Source organism: Leucoraja erinacea, chromosome 12 (assembly GCF_028641065.1).
Source record: "Leucoraja erinacea ecotype New England chromosome 12, Leri_hhj_1, whole genome shotgun sequence".
Lineage (NCBI taxonomy): Eukaryota > Metazoa > Chordata > Chondrichthyes > Rajiformes > Rajidae > Leucoraja > Leucoraja erinaceus.
Window position 1 is genome coordinate 36,161,127 of NC_073388.1, and position 15,453 is coordinate 36,176,579.

The 15,453-nt window shown below is 45.1% G+C and overlaps 1 protein-coding gene across 1 annotated transcript in view; it reads left to right on the forward strand.

The window, feature by feature from the left end:
- LOC129702247 (fatty-acid amide hydrolase 2-like) overlaps window positions 1–15,453 on the forward strand; it is a 39,424-nt gene that overhangs the window by 2,980 nt on the left and 20,991 nt on the right. Inside the window, exons 2-6 of the mRNA XM_055643921.1 lie at window positions 3,030–3,112; window positions 3,301–3,437; window positions 6,640–6,849; window positions 8,851–8,970; window positions 13,437–13,572. Of these exons, the coding sequence (XP_055499896.1) occupies window positions 3,030–3,112; window positions 3,301–3,437; window positions 6,640–6,849; window positions 8,851–8,970; window positions 13,437–13,572 (686 nt within the window). The remainder of the gene's footprint in view (window positions 1–3,029; window positions 3,113–3,300; window positions 3,438–6,639; window positions 6,850–8,850; window positions 8,971–13,436; window positions 13,573–15,453) is intronic.

Sequence of the window (15,453 nt, forward strand, 5' to 3'; positions counted from 1 at the left end):
TCTGTGGATGAGCTACTGCCATGGAAGAACAGGCGCCCACTGGAGCTTTGGGTACTGGTGGTGGTGGTGCTGGCGGCAGCAGCAACCTCCTCCCCCTCCCTTACCCAGCCCCAAGCCCGAGTCCGGGCCAGCTCTAACTCCAGGTCGGGGCTGAAGGCTAACACCGGGCTAGAGGAGGCTTAGCCCAGGTTGGTGCTCTGGCTCGGGTGAGGTCAGGGCACTCACTCCTCCTCGGGGTTGTGGATGAAGTGGCAGCAGACACCGTAGGGGCAGAAGCTGGTGGTGTGCAAGGTACAGCTTGTTCTGAGACCGTGGGCAAGCTGGCATTTGTCCTCTGGAGTTGGAGTGGGATTGGGCTGGAGTTGCCGCTGGTTGTGGGTTCTGTCGGACCGGGCTACTAGTTGGCCCGGCAGGAAAGGCGGCGATGAGCTGGGTTTAGTGCTTCACTGTACTGGGCCTGAGGGCTGATGTCCTGTTGGTCCGGATATCTCATCTCCGGCCACCCCCTGAACGGAGATGGAACACTCGAGGGGGGAAGGAGCGGTCTCTATGGAAAGCCGCCATTGGTAGACAAAGCTGGAGAAAATCAGCGGGTGAGGCAGCATCTATGGAGCGAAGGAATAGGTGATGTTTTGGGTCGAGACCCTTCTTCAGACTGATGTCGAGGGGGGGGTGGGGGGGGTAGAGAAAAATAAAGAGGAAGAGGCAGAGACAATAGGCTGTGGGAGAGATAGGAATGGGAGGGGAAGGAGGGAGAAAGCAAGGACTACCTGAAATTGGAGAAGTCAATGTTCATACCGCTGGGGTGTAAACTACCCAAGCAAAATATGAGGTGCTGTTCTGCTAATTTGCGGTGGGCCTCACTATGGCCATGGAAGAGGCCCTGGACAGAAAGGTCGGATTCGGAATAGGAGGAGGAGTTGAAGTGCTGCGCCACCAGGAGATCAGGTTGGTTATTGCAAACTGAGTGTAGGTGTTGTGCGAAGCGATCGCCAAGCCTGCACTTGATCTCACTGAGGTTGATCATATGCTGAATAATCCAACCAGAATTTTGTTTGGAAGTGGAAAGAAATAATAGAATTTGCATTCTTTGCAACGAGTAAAAGGAGATGAGTTACTGCATTGTAATTTTACTGCATGTTATTGTGGTATATATCATGTCTTGATTGGTGAATATGTTTAGTTTGTGACTTTATTTGAAGCAGAAATAATATGTGACTGCTTCATTGACCATAATTCTGATGGGTAACTACGCACTTCGTCCGAGCACATCGCACGTGTCATGCAAGCCGTCTTAAATGACCACCTAAACTGTTATTTGGCAACCTAAAAAGCTGCCTAGGTTGCCCGGCTAGCAACAGGGGGAAAAAGTTCAGCGAGAGCCCTGAGTACTGATTGGGGATGATCAGCCATGATCAGATTGAATGGCGGTGCTGGCTCGAAGGGCCGAATGGCATACTCCTGCACCTATTGTCTATTGTCTAATACGATACGATAGAACTTTATTAATCCCAGGAGGAAAATTGTGTGTATGTATGTGTGGGTATTGTGCTGCTGCAAGTAAGGATTTCATTGTTCTAACTGGAATGTGAGAGAATAAAAGATTCTTGACTTACGTCACTAATGTGTGGGATAGAACTAGAACACGGGTGATCGGTGGTCGGCGTGGACTTGGTGGGCCGAAGGGCCTGATTGCATGCTGTATCTTTAAATTAAACTTTAAAATACTAAAACCAGAGGGTGTTTAAAGAAGGGTCTCTACCTGAAACATCACCCAATTTCTTCTATCCAGAGTTGCTGGCTGCTCCATGGAGTTCCCCCGCGTAATTAAAGCATGGAATAGTCTTAACCCTGCCGTAGTTACCCAACCAGACGCAACTAAATTTAAGGTAGCTCTTTTTTCCCCAAGAACCCTTTTTTTGCTAAAGTCCACACTCCACCACCTCCAGTTTAAATTCCATTTGGAATATGTTTGGAGGACCAGGAAACCAAAAAGCAAGAGATACTCCAGGGAGTGATTCTGTATTGGGCTTCGGCGGTCGCGGTGAGGCGGCGACTGGACAGCAATGGCGTCCAGATCTCCCACAATGCAAAGGGAAGTAGAGCATGCTCGGTACCGACCAGTTGCCGTGGCAGTGTGCATGTGTTAGAGTAAAGCATGCAGGGCTCAAAATTAACGGTTGCCCGGGTTCCATTGACCACTCAAAGCGCCGCCGGGCAACCTAAACACCGAGTCATTTTGCCCGGCTTGGCAACCAGATACTGGTTTGTACCGAAGATAGATACAAAAACCTGGAGTAACTCCGCGGGTCAGGCAGCATCTCCGGAGAAAAGGAACGCAACATTTTGTGTCGGCGGTGACGGCTGTATTGCGTGGGAAAGATACTAGATGCGGGGTGACGAAGGGTCGAAGCGAATGACGGGCCCCGAACAGCGACAGCGGCTCCATCTCCACCTCCTCCTGCACCCCGCCCGCCCTGATAAGGGCCGCTGCTTGCAAACCTGCTAACGGCGCTTTAAAAAAAAAAGAAACATCCCTCACGCCGAGGCCTCCCCCTTCCTCCTCCCGGCCTCAGCGTGCGGGAGGGTTTGTTTTGAAAGCGGTTATAGCCGTTAGCGGGTTTGCAAGCAGCGGCCGCTTTCAGGGAGGAGGAGGAGATGGAGCCGCTGCTGCTGCTGCTGCTGTGCGGGACCCGTCATCCGCCCCGAAACTTCTGAAGCAGCTGCACCGCTCGACCCCGCACTTTGCTGTTGGCTGGCGGAGGTGGTGGCGAGGATCCCTCCCCCTCCCTCCCCCCCCCTTAAGTCAAGCGAGAGCCCTGGCATGGCTATGTAGATCTAATGATTTGTAAGAAAAGAAAATTAGGTTTAATGACAAAATAGGCAGTTTTTTTGTTGTAATATTATTTGGGTCTATTATGAGCAGGAAAAAAAGATTATTGTGATACTCTGTATGATTTTGTGATTAAATGTCAATGTCTTGCACTACATTTAGTTAAAGTTTGTAAAACAATCTCATGTTTTTTTAGGTGAAGTGTGTGGATGTAATAGAAGCATATATTGGCAGAATCAAAGATGTCAATCCCATTGTCAATGCTCTTGTCGCAGAGAGGTAAGAAAGTCATCAATGCAACATGTTAAGTATAACTATAATTGGGCTCTGATTCTAAATTTTAATTCTAAAAAATTATGTTTTCCTCATGGTTTCATAAGGTTAAGATTTTGACGCGTATCATGAAGCTATCGCTTTGACATTTTATATCCATCATGTTTTTTCCTCAAACCATATTGCTGCTCCAGGTTTTCAGCTGCCCTGAAAGAGGCCCAGCAGGTGGATAAAAGACTTGCTGAAGGAAATGAAGATGAAAAGTTACTCGAAGAGAGTGTTCCTTATCTTGGTGTTCCTTTTACAGTCAAAGAAGCATTTGCATTAGAGGGTATGTCAGTGCATTTAAGTATTCACCGATATTTTTGTTATTAATTGGACACATTGTTCTTTAGGTAAAAAAAACATCATGTTCATTTTATCTTCCATACTGATCTGAACAGTTTAGATGCTGCCCATTTTGTAAATAGCACAGTAATTATCAAATCCAACTGGCTGGAACTATGCTCAACACTAGGTCACAGCTTATATTATAAAAAATAATGTAATCACTCTGGAGAAGATTAAGGGGAAATTCATTTGGACATTGCCAACAGGGAATAGTTTTAGACTTGAGAAAAGATTAGATAAAATAGGATTTTGTTTTGGAACAGAGGAAGCTGAGGGGAGACTTAACTGAAGTTTATTAAAGGGGGTGGGATATCATGTAACAGCTGGACAAGACATTTGGAGTACTGTAAGATCACTAAATCAATGATTTGCCAACTCCATTTCGAACTTTTAATTCAGGCATAATGGTTATAAAGCACCAGAGCAAAGCATTAAAATATTTGCAGACGTTAACTAAAAACTGAACTTATCACAACTAACGAAACAAAGTAACTGTTGTTGCAACTAAAAGACTAAAAACTGAATATAACTAACAGATATTTGACTGAATATAGCTAACAGACAAAAGACGCTGGACATCCACACAGAACTTTTAGACTGCTGTAAAACAAGCTTCCTTATCCATATAGGGTGATTAGGATGTACCAAACACCCCTCACCATGAAGTTCTGTCTCGGTTTTTGTTACGACCTTGAGCTCACAAACTGCTCTGTCACTGTGTTTAGCAGACCTGTTCTCAAGCAGTTTAATAAACTAACCCTAGCAATTTTCTGGAAGCCTGTACAATCCCCCCCTGTGATCACGACTAGAGAGAATGAATCACCTAAATAAGTAAAGGTACCACAAGCACACATCATTAGTTATCTTTAATGGTCTCCATATTTTAGAGACAGCCTCCTATACCTATGATAGCAAAGCCTGAATAAATCTTTTTTCTCTAAATATAGGAAATGCTTTTGTGGTCAGAGAGTGGTAGCTAGAACTGAAGGGATCTGATGTAAGCTAGGGCTTTTACCATTCGTTTGCAACAATACTTAATAAACATTAAAACACAATCTATACATAACTAAAACCCTGATCTTGTGCTCTTACGGTTTTTCCCTCTGGTCCCCCTCGCTGGCTCCTGACCCCTTCCCCCATGATAACCCCCTTTCCCCCCCATGGCTCTTCCCCCATCTTTTCTCCGAGCTCTCTCCCCCCTCCCAACCCCCCCCCCCCCCCCCCCCCCCACATGCCGGTGCGGCCGTAGCTGCTGGTGCTTCCGGGCTGAGCCGAGGATCCGCGCCGACGGCTGGTGCTCCTCTGGGAGAGGAGTAGGGAGGGGAGAGGAGTTATGAAGGGAGTGACAGGGTTGGGGAAGTGAGAGGGATTTGGGGAGGGTGGGAGGAGAGGGAAAAGAAGAGGGAGGAGGCGAGGATGGAGAGTGCTGGAGGAGGGGGAATAGAGGAAGAGGAGGGAGGAGTGGGGAAGGTAGGGAGTGGGGAATAGGGAATCGAGGGAGAGGAGGGCAGTGGGGGAGGTGAGGTGGGATAGGGGAGATGGGGGATAGAGGGATAGGAGTGGGGTAGGAAGGGGAGAGATGTTATGGATAGAGGGAGTGACAGAGTAGGGGAAAGGAGAGAGGTAAGGGAGGGATTGGGGAAGGGGAAGAACAGGGGGAGAGAGTGCTAGGGACCAGGGTAAATGAGCTGCACCTGTGCAGTTGGAGGCTATGGGTGAGTGGTGGAATATTGCGTTGGGGGACCAAGCCTGTGTGACAGGGACCCAACGTGTCCCACTTAGTCCACTATAAACTAAAATGGTTAAAATTATACATGATCAAGCCATGAGCTGAGGAAGTTCCCAAAGAGATCAGCTATCCCGTAATCCCGCTCCACCCAGTGGAGAGTCAGAATAATTTTGGGGGAGATGACATTCTACTGTTTCAGACACATTAATGAGGTAGTCCCCTGAGTGACCTGATCAGCCATTCATTTCCCGTATTTCTAGAGTGTCGTTCTTTGTCTATGCCTTGCATTTAAGAATAGTAACTTCTTGTGGAATGCAAATAGCTTCCTGAAGATCCCTTACTGCCGATTGTCCACTATAACTGAGTAAGGTATTATCATTGTGCAAGTAGTGAAAAATGACCAACTACAGTTGCTGGTTAACACACAAAAGGACACAGTGCTGGAGGAACTCAACAGATCAGGCTGCATCTGGAGAACATGGATAGGTGATGTTTAGGGTCGAGACCCTTCTTCAGACTCTCAGTCCGGAACTAATCATGGAATCTCAGTGAGTTGACAGCCCTGGTGGCTGGAGGAGAGGTGAGCATCGGCAGAGTCAGGTCGCGGCCTGCAGGTGGCCGGAGTGCAGGTATGGGTCGGTGGTGGGAGCAGCAGGCGCAGCTTGGAAGCGGGCAAGGAAGCTGTTTGTGCTTGCAAGGAAGGTGGCAACGATAGATCTGGCATGGAAGCAGCTTAAGTCGGTGACGACATTGGGGCAACCGGTGCTGCTAGCAGCAGGGGAGGTAGCATGAGCCTGGGATGGCATGAAGGCAGCCGGCACTGCAAACGGCGGGGGGGGGCGGCACAAGACGGGGTCGGCATGGCAGAGGGCGCTGTAGCAGCAGGGGAAATGGCGCGAGCTGGTGGCAGCCGACGTTGCGGGCAGCCAGTTCTGTGAGCGGAAGGGGAGGCAGTGTGACCCAGTGGTAGCATGGACAGTTGGCGGTTGGTCGCACCCCTGTAACCAAAATCTGTTATAAAGAGGTCTGTTAAAATGAGGGTTTATTGTACATTAAGTAAACATTGATGCTCCTATGCAGAGCAAGTACCCATCTGACATAACTTTATTAATTTGCTTAAAAAGAGAAAAAATAATCTTTATAATTTTCACTGGGTTCAAAAGTGTGAAAGATGCCTAATCAATGATCATCTAAATAAATTAACTTACAAATAAATCAACTTTTATAATGTTTGAATAAATACTTTAGCTGTTTGAACTGTACTTTTCAAAGTAGTAGTTCATATGTATCTAGTCTTGTGCTTTAAAATATATAACCAAATTTACTTTTATGTGATATTTGCATTTATGAGAAAACTTTAATTGTACTATCAACTGTTTAGTCTGTATTAAAAAAAATCTGTGCCTTTTTCCAGGTTCGCCTAATTCTTCCGGTCTTGTAAGCCGTAAGAATGTAATTTCCCCTACCGATGCTGCAGTTGTCACTAATCTTCGAAAAGCTGGTGCTATCCCTTTAGGTGTGACAAATTGCAGCGAACTGTGCATGTGGTATGAATCTAGTAACAATTTATATGGGACAACCAGAAATCCATATAATGTGGATCGCATTGTGGGTGGAAGCTCTGGTAAGTATTAAAAGCAGAGAAACACCATTGTATTTTGTTGTTATAGCAACTGCACTTAGTGATGCGAGTTAGATGGAAAGTTTTCAAACTTTTCTCAATTACGTATATGTCCCAGTATCCATTTAGTCCTCATTGATGGTAACATTTTTCACCAATTGTAAGAACACAAAAAGCTACTAATAACACAAAATACAAAGAAATGTCATGAGAAATGTATATTTGGTGATGTGTTGATAACATAAAGGCGAAATGCTAATACTTCACTTCTGGAACCAAACTTCAAACCAGATCTAGACTGACTGATCATTGTCCCATCTTCGCCTCAGATGTGGAAGAATAATAATACTGACACAATATTTACAGGTTACAATCCTTGGTCTCCGTGTATATTATCTCACCCAGCCATGACCTCCTGCCTTGGCTTACACAGTGCACATGCGATCTGACCTCCAAGTCAGCTGATACCAAGGTCAAGATATTTGCAAGAATTTTGTGTAGTTGGTCAGTGTGTGCTGAGAGGTAGCAGATTGGTGATCCCGCAGGCACTACGACCAAAGATCGTGTCATTAGCTCATGAATGACATTTAGGCATCGTCAGTACTAAACAGAATTTGCAGAGCAAAGTGAGGTGGCAGGTTGTGAGAAAGATGCAGCAAAATTTGTCGAGACTTGTCACAGATGCCAAATCACAAGCAGGAGCAACCCACCAGAACTAATTAGAAGTACAAAGTTGCCAACAGGACCATGTGTTGACATAGCTGTTGACTTTCTTGGACCACTTCCATTTAATGGGCGTAGGTTCTGATATTGGTGGAAGTATTCGAATGCCCGCCTTCGTCAATGGAATTTATGGGCTCAAACCTGCAACAGGTCAGAGCAAGATTTTGTCTTTTTCATATTTTATTGCGATTTATTTGTTGCAGCTTAAATATTGAAGTGTAAGTTTAAACTTGAAATGCTGTCAATTATGGTAGTGGTAGACTACTATAGTAGGTACTACGAGTATGCAGTGATGAAGTCAACTACAGCAGACTGTACAGGCATTAGCAGAGATCTTCGCCAGACATGGGTTGCCTGTTACATTGTACTCCAACAATGGGCCACAGTTTATTTCTGAGACGTTTGCTGAATACATGAGAATCACAGGCATCCATCATCACAAGGTGACTCTGAAATGGCCACAAGCTAATGGAGAAGTAGAGAGACAAAACCAGTCCCTGGAGAAGTGGATACGAATCGCCCATGCCGAAGGGAAAAACTGGAAGGAGGCACTGTTAGCATACGTAGCTGTATATCGGGTGATCACTCGCTCAACGACAGGGAAAAGTCCAGCAGAAGCTTTGTTTGGAAGGAAAATGTGCACTAAAATACCAGAAGTGCGAGAGATGATGGAAGACCAGGAGCTGAGAGACTGATGCCATAAAGAAAGGTGCAGCAAAATGGTATGCCGACTTGAAACGAGGAGCCAGGCACTCGGAAATAATTTCTGGGGCTTGTGAGGCGAGATGATGGTGGTAAAATAGACACTCCTTATTGCCAGCCATATAATGTTGATTTCTCCTTGCATCCGCAGCTGATGAGTTTGAAATCTGAAACTGGAAGAGTGTGCCATGTCAGACATAAGAAGATTTTGTCTGACATGGGAATTCTTAATGTGCACTTTAGATGAATTGAAAAGTGTTCCCAATCGTAAAGTTTCTCACCCAGAACTCGCATACACAAAAACTAGGACAAGTTGTCGTAAATATAATCAAGCATTGTATGGAATTGAATAAAGGACTGTTTTTCTTCAGAATAAGATATTCCTAACTCCTGACCCCTATCACATCTCAAGTGACAGTGTAAAACATTCTGTTTTGTTTTCCTAGTCTTCTGTCTTGTCTAGCATAATTTCTTAGTCTTTTGTCTTTGTCCTGTGGAATAACAATTTCTTCATTTGAATTGGTGATGTTCCTCAATTAAAAAATAAAATGGGTGAAAAAATATTTACTTTTTCTACAGGTGGTGAGGGGTGCATTATTGCTGCAGCTGGGTCAGTAATGGGCGTAGGTTCTGATATTGGTGGAAGTATTCGAATGCCCGCCTTCTTCAATGGAATTTATGGGCACAAACCTACAACAGGTCAGAGTAAGATTTTGTCTTTTTCATATTTTATTGCGATTTATTTGTTGCAGCTTAAATATTGAAGTGTAAGTTTAAACGTGTCCGCATCAGCACATTTCTTAATTTCAAATCAAACAATTCAAATTTTATTCCATTAATTTGCCTATTGGCTCCAGGTTAGTTATTTATACTTTCAAGCGCGTCACAGTTGTTGCAATAATATTTAAATCTAGTTTCTCCACCTTGATGAATGCTTATATAACGTTATTTTTTAGGGTTTTTTTAATTGCTGTTTGATATAGTCTTAAATGCCAAAGAATATGGAGTGGATGGATGGTGTCGTCAGATTCATCAGCAAGATTCCAAAAATCCTCAAATTGTGGATTACACAGCAAGGCATTTAGCATTGAATAAACAAGGAAATAATAATATTTTTCATAATTCTGCACAGCTTAAAAAGATAAAATGTACTTGAGTGCATCGTTCTGCAATTGCAGGTTCTGACCACCAAGTGTTGCTGCACAACATGATTTTGTATTTGTGTATTCTTTCCTTCTGTTGGAAGCCATTTCAGTAAATGTGGCTAGCCATTGTCATCTCATGGGCAATTGAGGACAATACACTCTTTGCTTGTCTGCAATGCCCAGACCGCCCAAAAATGAGAACATTTTATAAAGAAAGAGGAAAGATATTTTTTGATGATGTTATTGACCTAAAACTTTTAAGTCTATGCTTTACTGCCTGACCTTGTATTTCTTATGTTTTCTTTTTTTTGATTGAAGATATTTCTACCATTCCAGATCCAAGTAACAGTGGGCTTAATTTGCAGCTTGTAATATTTGATGCGAGGCAGATCTCGTATTGTGTCGAAAATGGTCCTTAAAGAGCACTACCAAAATCCTAGCTAATCTCATTTAGCAGCACTTGGTCCAAAGCCTTCTCTGCTGTGGTATTTCAAATGCTTATTTAAATAGGTAAGAGGTCAGAAGTTGAGCAGATGAGAGGTTAGTTGATATGGAGGTTGATGAGAAAATGTTTAGAGAGCAAAATAGGCAGGAGAGAGGTAGGGAATGAGGAAGGAATGTTGGTTTAAGTTGCACTTATTTTAATGCAAAAGGCCTGAACTTAGGGCATGGATAGGTATGTGCGACTGGGGCGTTGTAGCCATTACGAAAGGCTGGTTAAGAGAGGTGCAGGACTGGCAACTCAATGTTCCAGGGTATAGGTGCTTCAGGAGAGATAAATATGGGGGTAAAAGAGGAGCGCGTGTTGCGTTATTGATTAAGGAGGATGTCACGGCAATGGTCAGTGTTGTGATATTGCAAGGACTACTTTGTTATATCACAAGGACTACTTTGTTTGCCCGCATAGCAACATGTATATATGGGAATGACGTATGTGGGCAGGGCACTCTGGTTCCAGATGGCCGTGAAATAAACAGCCTTGATTTATGCTCAGCTTCAAACTCCTAGATACGTGTACTTGTGGTTATTCCAGAGTCATAACAAAGGTATAACAGATACCGGACCACGAAGTACAACATGGTGGCAGCGGTTTGTGTGATTTAGCCCTAGAAAGAAACAGAAAAAAGAAGCAGGTCTACTACACATGTAAGTACCTGATTGGATGCCGAGCTACCGACGGAACACTGCAAGCAGCTATGGGTGGTGAGTGAATGCCACATCGCGCCCCAGCCCTGTACAGGCCCGAGTTTGGAAAGGGGAGCGACAAGACACACACGAAGGCGCGACAAACGGAGAGACTGGCCACACACGGGGACGCGGCGACCGGTGAGACCGAACGCTCACGGAGACGAAGCAAGCCGAAAGGCTGTATTTTCTTTGAAACCTAAGAACTTTAAAGTTAAAAGCTGCAGAAGCAATATTGAAAACAGCAAAAGCAACAGAGGCTATTAAAAAGCTCTGTATGGAAAACAGTCTCAAGATAAGCAGAAGGCTGTTCGAGATAAGCCGTACTGAAAACGACTTACCTAGGAAGACATAAACAAGGGACCTTGGAAATCTCAAATTTAACGATGTTTTGAATTCCAATTTGATGAAATGTACTGAAGTACTGATTGTTTACCATAGAAACTTAAAGGACCCCCCTAAGATTGCACAAGCTGTGTGTGGAACTGCAAAAAGGTGCAGAGGTGTGTAACCCTGTGATACTTTTTTTTTTTAATCCAAATTTAATATTTCAAGTTACCGTGTTTATGCTGTATATGGCAAGTAACATGACTCGGTTACCTGAAATGAACTGGCAAGTGCTGGACATTGCCAATGAGTTCTCCGCGTTCAAGCAGAGGATGGAATTGTGCCTGCAAGACTTAGAAATCACATCGGTGTCCAACCAGGCAACAAAGATAAAACTTGCTTTAGGAGTAGAAGGACTCCGTCGTTTGAATGTGCCAGGTCTGAACGATGAGAATCAAAACAAGCCAGAGGAGATATGAACATTCTTTGAGGGCCAGCTGAGGATAAAGGTAATTTTCAGAGTCCACAGGTTGGAGTTGAAGCGGTATCACAAGAAACCGGAAGAATTGATCGATCAATTTGTGACCCGATGACGAGAAAAGATTCTCCAATGTAACTTCACTGATCCCGAACTCAATGAAAGAATCATTGAGTTGATAATCGTGTCAACGCCCTATGAAGGTTTACAGCGAGAGCTTCTGCAGAAGCCTGCAGGATGCACCATTCCAGAGGCGCTTACATTAGGCAGGCAGTATGAGGGCATTGAGGTAGGCAAGCAGACAGTGCATTGCAGATTTAGAGTCTTGGTCTTGCAATATGGATGCAGTCAAGACAAGAGGGAAAACGAAGCAAAAGCCGCAAGATAAGGAGAGACAAAACCTTTGTGGCCAATGTGCTTTGTTTCACAAGTCCAAGCAATGCCCAGTGTTTCGTGACACATGCAAGACACATTGGGCAAGTTGTTGTAGGTCTAAGAAGGGTAATATACGCCCATCTAAATTGTCAAGTGGCAAACAGTCAAGTCAAGAGAGTTAATTGTCATGTGTCCCAGATAGGACAATAAGCAGATAAAGTGCAAATAAACAGATTATGGCAATGAGGCATTTGCAGTGTTGAACATCATATACCCATTGATGAAGGGGCAACATCGACTGAAGGTGAAGATGGACACCAGAGTTGTAGGAAATACCCTTCCCCTTCGGGTCATACGAGACATGTATCCACGTGACAAATATAAGTAGTACCTACGACCATGCAAAGTCCGACTCACGGCATATAATGGGACTGAAATCCTTTGTCTTGGAACTATATCCATTTCATGCCGATACTAGGGATCAATGTGGTGTCCTCACGAATTCTTCTTGGTGGACGTGGCAGGACCCGCTGTCATAGGCCTCCCAAGTATCGAGCAACTTCAGGTCGTCACGATACATGCCATGGGAACAGAAGAGCAGCCATCAAATGCTCGGAAGGAGCAAGACGTTTTCAACTCGGTGGGAGACCTAATGAAGAGATGGCCTAATCAATTTGACAGGATTGGCAACTTCAAGGAGCCAGCCACCCTTCATCTCAAGGAGAAGGCCACGCCACACATAGATGCACCAAGGAAATGCAGGGTCCATATCGGAGACAAGTTGCGGGCCGAGTTGGATAAAATGGTGGATGATGAAATCATCAGTAAAGTAACTCGCCATACGGACTGGTGCAGTTCAATAACAACCTCCGTTAATAAAGATGGATTAATCTGGATATGCCTAGACCCAAAACGTTTGAATGCAAGTCTCAAATGCTGCCCACACAAGATCCAAACTCTTGAAGAAATCAATCCAGCTTTTGCCAATTGGAAATATTTTATCCAAATTTGATGCAAAAGCGGGCTATTGGTCCGTCCGACTTGATGAGGCAAGCCAGGAACTTGCCACGTTCCGGACACCTTTTGGCAGGTATTGCTACAGAAGGTTACCTTTCGGCTTGTCGGTGAGCCAGGAAGCCAGGATATATTCCAGCAACGAATGGACACAATCATAGAGCAGGTTCCTGGATGCATCTGCACTGCAGATGATATTGTCGTAGTGGGATCCACAGAACAAAAACATGCCGGTAATCTGAAGAATCTGTTGGAGACCGCATCCCAGGAAGGACTAGTTTTCAACAGTGCAAAGTGCGTAGTGAAGGCTAAGTCCATCAACTTCTTCGGGTCAGTCTATTCAGACACAGGCATCAGACAAGATCTTTGTAAGGTGAAGGACATTCACATGATGCCAACACCGCAGACAAAGAAGATCTGCAACAGTTCCTGGGGATGATGATATTTTTGTCGCCCTGCATCCCAAACTATGCTGACCAGGGAACCGGTATCTTTAAGGATTTTCCACTATGAATCATTTGTGGATAAAATATTTTGCTTTGTGATCAACTATAATATACTATAATTGTGACTTAATCCTTGTCAATCTATCTGAAATTGACTGTACTTCGTACTCTACATTCTTAATGCTCTGTTTTCAGGTTTGGTACCTAATGATGGTCAGTTTCCAGATGCAACAGGTTTAAGAGAGAAGTTCCTATGTACTGGTCCGATGTGTCGTTATGCGGAGGATCTCATTCCAATGCTCAAAGTCATGGCTGGTCCAAATATCTCCAAGTAAGAAAAAAGCTCAAATTGATATCTAGTTATTTTGGTTTGACCATGTAGAAATTACAGCTGTGTTTGTACATAGTCCCAGCATTTCAGGGCACCGGGTGGGGTGGGTAGGAGGTGGGGGGGTGGGGGGGGGGGGGGGGGGTGCCTTTGGGACACACACACACACACACACTTTTTAAATTATTCATTTGCTTCTTTTACCCCATTCCCGCCCTATCCACACACATAAGCCCCAACAGGTGGAAGGATGCAGTGTGAGGGAGGGGGAGGGCTGAGAGGGAGGGGGGGGGGCAGAGAGGAAGAGGATGAGGTGTTTTTTGAAATCGTGAGGTAAATCTCTACTGGAATATGTAAACATTTCACTGTTACCCCGCGTTGGTTTTCGAGGAGATGTGAATCAAAGAAAAAGTTCAAGGCGGAGCGGAGTGGGGGGGGGGGGGGGGGGGGGGGGCAGAGAGAGGGGGGTGTGAGTGGAGGGGAAGGGGAGAGGAGGGAGATGTAGGGGCAGACGGCCGAGATGTTGAGGCAAAGGGGGGGGAGGGGAAGAGTGAGGAGGATAGAGGAGGGGCGATTTAAGGGGATGGAGATGGAGGGGAGAGGGCAGGGGGGTGCTGTAGAGGGGGGAGTTGGAGGGGGAGGGGGGGGGCAAAGGGAAGGGGAGGTGGGGGGCTGGAGGAGGAGGGGAAGAGGAGGAGGAGGAGGAGGGGAGGGAAGGGGGTGGGAGGGAGAGGGGGGGGGGGGGGGGGGGGTGGGGAGAGGGGAGAGGGAAGGAAAGGGAGCCAGGCGAGTGAGTGGGCTGCAAAAAGCGGAGAGAGAGAGAACAGGGCCTGACTGGAAGCCCCGAGCGGTTTACAGCTGGAGGGAGGGGGCGGGGGAGGGGCGTGACTTCAAGCAGCTCTGGCCGCGAGGAGAAAGTTCTTCATGAGCGCTGGTGACCTCGGGATCTACAGAACTTGCTTGTTCTTTCTGAGCATTTTGAAGAACCGGTGTGGGGGGGTGGGGGTTAAAGCTGTGCCATCCCTCCATACTTCTTCCGAACTAAACTAAAAAAACTACAAGCTTCTGCGCCAGAATCCCAGCAGCAAACACGCCTCCGATTTTGTAATAAATCCCACCCACATAATTACAGGCAGATAAAATGTCAAAGGCAAATGCCATCAATTTACTAAGTTAAGCCAAATGGCCACTACAGCGTATGATTTTGAGATGGTATACCTATTGCATTTCTTGTCCTTTTTTGGTGCTGGAGTAGTAGGGGAGGAAGGACATTCCAGAAGGATTGTGTCCTATAACCACAGTGTCCTAATAGTGGGGCTAGTTGATGGACCATTGAACTATCTTTAATCTGACTTTATCTTGCACTAAATGTTTAACCCTTTATCCTTCCTTTATATTTGCAATGTTTATTATCCATGCTTAGTATTTTCTTTGACTGGATCACATGCAAACAAACAAAATAATAAATTAAGCTACATTTATATGGAATGAGTATTACCTACCATTTATTAACTCAAGATTTTGTATCTTTATCATATAGAAAATTGTTTCATTTTCAGTAGTGTCATGATAATGGAAAATCAGTTCCATTTTGACCATGTGATGATGCTGGAAATATTTGAGAAGACAGCATTACTCCTTTGCAGTAATGTCCTAAAGTTACAATAACTGTTCTCCGATCACCACAACCATATTTTGCAACTTTGATCGCTGGAGTTTTCCCTTTGCCCCATCATTGACGTCAGTTGTGTCATGGAGCGTAGAAGTAGGCCATTTGTCCCAACTCATCCATGCCTCCCTTGGAGCCTCATCTCAGCCCATCTACCCATGTTTGGCCCATATCCCTCTAAACCTTCCCTATCCATGCACCTGTCCAAATGTCTT